The 7,432-nt window shown below is 42.2% G+C and overlaps 1 protein-coding gene across 2 annotated transcripts in view; it reads left to right on the top strand.

The window, feature by feature from the left end:
• The window catches only part of Dnajb6 (DnaJ heat shock protein family (Hsp40) member B6), a 49,646-nt gene that overhangs the window by 31,330 nt on the left and 10,884 nt on the right, over window positions 1–7,432 (top strand). For both annotated transcript variants that reach the window (XM_021190183.2, XM_029534797.1), the window contains exon 8: window positions 134–204. In XM_021190183.2, coding sequence (XP_021045842.1) covers window positions 134–204 — 71 coding nt within the window. The remainder of the gene's footprint in view (window positions 1–133; window positions 205–7,432) is intronic.

The raw sequence follows: 7,432 nt of genomic DNA on the forward strand, positions 1-7,432 counted from the left end.
TATATATATATATATATATATATATATATATATTTACTTCTAAGGACTGAGCCCAGGGCTATAAGTTTATTAGTAAAACTCTCACTAAACATCCCAATTGAACAGAGGTTTCTAAATGGGTCATTTCTTACAGAATTGTGGAGAACGGCCAAGAAAGAGTAGAAGTTGAAGAAGATGGGCAGTTAAAGTCCTTGACAATAAATGGTAAGGAGCACCTGCTACGCTTGGATAACAAGTAATTCAACGCACGCATTTAACAGAAATGTTAAACCATAACAAGCACCATTTGAGGAATAACAGGAACTTTTTTTTGAAGATTTCAAACGAACTCGACTTTCTGTATAACTGTACCTAAAGTATTTATAAAACAGCTCGTTGGAGCCTCCATCTATCAGATTTTTGAGTTTGTTGTTGGGACCACAAAATAGGACCTTTTCTTTTTGTTTCTTTTGTCTTTAAAATTGTTGTAATCTCTGTATGCACTTTGCTTTAAACAAATGGTAATCTGAGGTGAGCCCTGTGACTTTGAGTAGTGCTAGGACGAGATTGTCTGTAACACCAGCATGGATCTGCTTCCCATCGTGGTGAATTGTGAGTGAGTAGTGTCAGCCTGCTGTGAAGTTAACATTGCCAGATGAAGCTTCTACAGAAATACTTCAATTTTATTTTCAGTATTTAGTGATGAAAGCTATTACTGCATCAATGGTAATACATTTCTGGTTTAGTGTACACTAAGGATGTTTTCTAGTTGTGCATGGATGCTGGCAACCTCGTCAGTTTGACTATTGTTTAAATATGTAATGTTAAGCTTAGGTTTTAAAAAGCTGGTAATTTGGGTTTTTGTCATTTGCTTAAAAAAAAAAAAAAAGAAAATAAATGCGAATGTGTTTGGTGCATTCTTTCATGAGTGGGGTCTGCAGCCTTCTTGTGTCTGTGTGATTTTGTGCCTGAGCTTCTAAGTGTCACCTCATTAGTGCTTCCTTCTGTCATGCGGGTGGATTCTGAGTAGAAGTTACAACATAGATTGGTCTTCAGTGTATACTGAGAGCATATGAATGAAGACCTGTAAACTATGAGCAACAGCTTGGTGTGATTTGTAAGGGTGGGTGCGGGAGTGGAGACTATATGGTGACCTGTATAAATAATGAGCAGTAATTTAGTGATATCTGTCATGGATCAGGGAGCACTGCTGGGGATTGAATCCAGGGCTTGATACATGCTAGACAGGTAGCTTACTCCTCATCTGTGTATTTTGAAATAATCTATTAAGTGCTCAGTCTAGTCTTGAACTCTGCCCTCACCATGCCTCATTATTACAGATTTTAGTTTAACATGTGTGTGAGGAGAAGGAACTGGTCAAATGTTTTCACTGAAAAGCATTTTGAAGACTTTTTAGGGATATAGTTTGCAGAACATCACTTCAGGGCAGGGCATTGTGCGTGGAACATCAAGGTATGATTAAAGAGCCAGTAAACAAACTTATTTCAGTCTACAAAAACAACCTGTGATGATGACAATTCTAGCTAAAAGGTCAATTAAGTGATACTACACTAAATTTACATTTAAACCCATGCACCACCATTTAAGAAGTGAGTAATGTGTAAATTATTTCTGAATGTTGTAAGGATCCTGACACTCCTGGAATAAGGAACAGAAAGCTTTATCACAAAGTGAATGAATGGTCTAAAGAGCACACTTGAACATGTTAGGAGTGAGCTGATTGTGGGTACCCAGGAACACTGCAAAGTCTGTGTGCCCTTTGCTTTATTTTGCAAATAGTTTATGACCAAAAGCCTTTTGATGAAGGCTTTCTGGTTTAGTGTACACTAAGGATGTTTTCTAGTTGTGCATGGTTGCTGGCAGCCTCAACCAGTTTGACTATTGTTTAAATGTGTAATGTTAAGCCTAGGTTTAAAAAAAACTGGTAATTTGGGTTTTTGTCATTTGCTTAAAAAAATAAAAATGCAAGTGTGTTTGCATTCTTTCATGAGAGGGGTCTGCAGCTTTCTTGTGTCCTGTCAATAACCGGATGATACAGAAGCACTCTGGTGTTGCCTAATGATATGGGAATGGAAAGGAGTGAGACAGCAAATACTTGGCCTCAGTTTTGGTTTTGCACATGTGTGAGTACACTTAGGATGTTGGAGCTTGAAGCATTGGAGGTCACATAACACACGCTGGCCCAAAGATGCTTGTTGGTGTAGAAGGAGGGCACATGGACAAGTGTTTGGCTTTTACACTTGAGAGAGAGCACTTGTCTTGTTCGTTCTTCCATTGGTGTCTGTGCAGGCACACTTGTTCTCAGACAGCTGAATCTCCAGGTTACATGCCACTTTTGGGAGGGTTCAAATTGCTGTGTAGTGATAGTGTTATTCAGCAGTGACTTGCTGACCTTTGCTACGTTGGTTTTTGCACAGGGTCACATCATCCTCAGTAGCTAGCTGCTGTGTGCAGAGCCATTGCATAGGAGGTATCTGTGTTTTGTGAATTCTCTTTGCCTCACTTACTTTCTTCTGTGTCTTCTAACTTGGTTTGAGTGAAGGATTATTCTCCTTTTTTTTTTTTTTTTAAATAACAGAAGTTCTAGGGTTGATTCTGGGGCTGAATGGCTTATATTACTGATATTTAATTATATATAATTACAAACTAGTATATTAAGTACTGAATCTCAACACTATCACATGGCTTGCCTTGGGGAAGGGTGTTCAGGAAGATTTCCGTTGCAGCAGGTAATCAGTCTGACCAAAGTTCTCAGACTGTGTGCCTATGCCTCTAAAGTACAGGGCGTGTCAGGTGCTCACGTTTGAAGTACAGTGAGATGAGCCTCTTGGCAGCAACTCTAGTTTTGTTCATCACAATGCAGGTGGCCTCTTAAGAGAGATCTCTTCCAGACAGGCAGTGGTGGCGCACGCCTTTAATCGCATGCAGCACTCGGGAGGCAGAGGCAGGCGGATTTCTGAGTTCGAGGCCAGCCCGGTCTACAGAGTGAGTTCCAGGACAGCCAGTGCTACACAGAGAAACCCTGTCTCGAAAAATCAAAAAAAGAAAAATATCTCTTCCAGAATTATTTTCTGGGAGGTGGCGGTGATAGAGGGTCTCGTTCTTCTGCCCTTTCCCCCCAAGTGCTGGGCTGTTCTGCAAGCACAGTGTCAGCTTTTCTTTGTTGTGTTTCGCTTTTGAGATAGCACCTCACTATGTGTGTAGACTAGACTGTCTTGGACATACCTGTCTCACTCCTGAGTACTAGGATTAAAAGTGTATACCAGCACTCCTAGCCTCTTGTTTGTTTTGAGCCGGGGTTTCTTTGTGTAGCCCTGGCTGGCCTAGAACTAGTTTTCCAGACCAGGTAACAGCCTCAGCAGGACACTGAGAACCTCTGTGGGGTGGAGAAGAAGTTCTGGGGAGTGTTGAAATACCTTTCTCAAAGGCTTAAAAGAATTACTCTATATTTGTGTTTGTGCCTGTTTCTCCATGTGCACTGTACATACATAAAAATAAAAAAAAAAAATTCATTTCTCTTTTCCATTCTGTGGGATTTGAGGATTCTCCCAAGTGTTGCTATTAAGGATGTGCTCTGTCACCGTCCTAGTTACATTATTCCTGATGTTTGAGAGTGTTGTAGAAAATATTTAATCTCAGTCTGGGGCTTCTATCCCATCTTTGATCATTCAGTTCCTCGGTAAAAGAGTCACAACTTTTATTATGTACAATAAGCCTTAATCAGCACAAGAGCTGGGCAGATATCTACCCTCTATGCTATTAAAGTCTACTTTTCTAACGGTAACCCCTGAGTTATTTTATTTTACCTGGGTTGTTCTTAACTACTTGGCCAGCCCTCATGGCCATGCTTTTTTGACTCATAGCCTATGTCTGTTTTTTCCTTCACCTTTTCTTTCTCCTCATGGTCTCCTCTGGTCCTAAGGTCAGGAACACCAATTTCCACCTATCTGAATTCTGCCCAGCTGTAGGCATCTTTATTCAATCAGAAATAAATAACTTGGGTTGGGGCAAGGTCACATAGTGTCACTTGGCTCTATTTGCCTCGTCTCTGGGGCAAGCAGGTCTTGGGGGCGGTACATAGCATTAAAGTACATAGCAACAGACCAAATTTCAACATAGTGTGTACATGCTACAGCATACTCGTGGAGAAATAATTTTCAGGAGTCTTGTGTCTTTTACCACATGGAAGGAACCTAGGGATCCAACTTGTGATGTGGGATGGGATAGTAAGCCCTTCCTGCTGAGCCATCTGGTTGCTCCTTTCATAAAGTTGTTGCCAGCATTATTAGCATTATTAACTGCTAGATGCAACCTGTTTTTATTCTTTAAGATGTTTACATTTTATTGTGAATTATTGAGTTCACGATACTGTGTGTGGTGGGGAGGTAGAGAAGTTCAGGACAGTGTGGAGGAATTCTGGGTGTTGAACCTGTTAAGACAGCTTGCTAGGCCAATTTTTACTTTAATAATTGGTTTTTAGGGTTTGTTTCTGTTCCAAGTGTGCCTTATATCTATAGTAAGTTCAGTGTTACCCCCCCTCCCTCCCGAAGGGCAGCTCACACTAAGCATTTTTAGGTTGACTTACCTTTTAAAATTAACTATTTAGGTTTATGCATGTTCTCCTTGCATTTATGTTTCTGTATTGCATGTATGCCTGTTGTGCTGCTGTGTGAGTGCTGGGAATGAACTGCTGAGATTTGAACCAAGGTCTTCTGTGGAGCTGTGCAGTCTCTTTAGAAATACTTACCACATGTATTCACACCCTTTCTTTTGAGACAGGGGTGGATGGAAACTTGCTGTGTAGACCAGGCTGGCCTAGAACTCCTAGATCAGCCTCCTGAGCCCTGGGATTAAGAGTGTTCTGACCATCCCACTTCACCACTTGAAGACCTGGGCTAAGGGATAGGGTGCTTGTGATATTTTCTCAGAGGCCTGGCTTAGCAAGTTTTCAGTTATCTATTTTATTTTATTTCATTTTTTAAATTGTTCAGTGCTGGGGCAGAATTCAGTGCCTACTACTGTATGTAAGCTTGGCTTGTCATTGTTTTTTAATTTTATGTGTGAGTGCTGTCTGCATGTATGCTTGTGCATCATGACTATGCAGTGCATGAGAAGGCTAGAAGAGGGCATTAGATCCCCTGGAATTGGAGTACAGATCACAGGACCATATGAATCCTGAGAATTTCCAGTGTTTGGGTGGTCTAAGAGGACAGGACATGACTCAGCCTTCTCAAGATTCATTTCAGCTGTGTCTGTGCCCTGCCATTTTCTCATCATTAGTGTTGGTACCACTTGGTTTACAAGGTTTCTGGGGCTGAAAGGGGAAAATACTGCAGACCAGCCAGTGATCACAGACATACAGAGACAGAAGTGGAGAATACTATTTTGTTTCCATTCCTTGACGATCTATCAATGCATTAAGACTCAAAAAAAAAAAAAAAAAAAAAGTACTCCCCAATTTATTTAATTTTGAGGTTTCAAGGCTGTCCTGGAACTCTAGAACCTCAATTTTAAGACATGCACCTGCCTTTACCTCCTGAGTGCTGGGATTAAAGGTATGTGCCTCCACAGCCCAGCACTGTTTTGGTTTTTAGAAGTCCAGCACCTTTCAGTCCTGTTTGTCTTTACTGGTATGCATGTGACAGGGAATTGAAGTCTGATGCTGCCTTGCATTTGTTCCCCATAAGGTCTGGCTCTGGTCCTAGAGGGTGCTACAGGAGTGGCCACAGCTGTGGGGTGCGGGGAGTTGCTACGCAGCACTGTCTTGTAACTAGCAGCATTTGGCCTGGGTTATGGGAACAGTTGGTGTTTTTAAGATGCCCATTAAGTGCTAGCTCTACCGGTCTGAGAAATGATTGACTATGGACACCTTTACCCACAGCTTTTGATAGATATGAGCAATGTGATTTGTGTGCCATCACATGGAACTGACACTTTAGGGCATACCAACTTCACTTGGCTGCTGGAAGTTATTTGGCTGTTTGTCTTGTCCACTGTGACTCAGTGACTTCAGGATGTTTGTGACACAGCACCCAGAAGAAGCTCCATTCCAGAAAAGGCTTTTGTACATCTTTCATTAAATTTGTTTATATGTGCATATGCATTCTGTCACACACTTGGGAGATGGAGGACAGTCAGTGACTTCCAGAAAACTGGGTCATCAGGTTTTGAAGCAAGTACCCTTGTTCTGAGTTTTCCTGCCAGCCGTCCTTCTGTAAATATTAAGGATGAAGCGCATGATTGATGGTTAATGCAGGTGGCTTTGTGTGTGAGGTGAGTTCAGTGTAGCAAGCCCCAGGATCCTCACCAATATCCAGGGTGCATATACCCACCCAGTTTCCTCCTGGACATACGTGTTAAGCTGTCAGTGGTGAGCACTCTGAGGCTGCTGGCTCTGGGCCTGGCTTGTCTTCCACGTATGGCAGTTGACCCAGTGCTGGTTCTTCCTACCTGTGCGATAAATGGCATTTCCCACTGGAAACCCCACCCCCAATCCCCAAACTCTAAAGTCTTTACAAGTTAGGTTTTTCAGGTTGGCTGTCAGGGGCTTCAGATAAAAAGATTCAGCAACCCCTGAATTGGAGGTCTCATGCTTACACACCTTGTGAAGTCATTCAGTTACTCTGCTTCCAGGCACATAGCCTTAAAGATTCCACTGTCTATCTGATGCTGGGTGTCTGGGATGGAGCTGGTGTTGATTTATCACAGAGTGGAGGAGGAAAACTTGTGCCTTGTCTAGATGGGATTGTGGTGAGGTGAGAGGCAAGACACCTGTCAAGGACAGGCTCTTTCTGGAGACTGGTGACTGGTGGCATTGGCTTCATTCAAGTCATGCAGGTCTGGACAGATTGCCTATGGCCTGGCAGCTCTGTGATCCTCTGGGTTTCTAGGAACCTGAAAGGTATGTCAGAATTTTGCTTATCTTTGAGGTGAGGTTAAACTGCTGTTTATGAAGTTGGAGCTGTCCTTCCCTACAGTTCTGATGAGTTCTATCAAAGTACTGTCTTGTTGCACCTGTGGTTTACTCTGTTAGCACGGGTTTTACTCGATACTTCCCAGTCTGATATGTTAAATTGTGAGGTTAAACTTTTGTATAATCCATATCTCTTAAGGGGATAGAGCAGAGCTGGTCAGTTGAAGGGTTGGTTCCTTCTGCAGTCTTTAAATATGAATGCTGTCTAATCTCAGATTGTGCAGCTCCATCCTTCCTTGTGTCCTGGAATATTCTGCCTGCCTGACTTCGGTGGCATTTAGGTCCCTGGAAGAGATAGACAGAGAAAACCATGATGTCAACTGGGACCAAACCGTCCTCACTCCTAAGAAAGCAAGCCTCGAGGACATCTAAGAATTTATGGCAGTGCGTGTCAGCCTTCTAATGTGCAACCCTGTAATACAGTCTTTATATTGTGGTATACCCAATGAAATACAGTCT

This window comes from Mus pahari, chromosome 2, assembly GCF_900095145.1.
Source record: "Mus pahari chromosome 2, PAHARI_EIJ_v1.1, whole genome shotgun sequence".
NCBI lineage: Eukaryota > Metazoa > Chordata > Mammalia > Rodentia > Muridae > Mus > Mus pahari.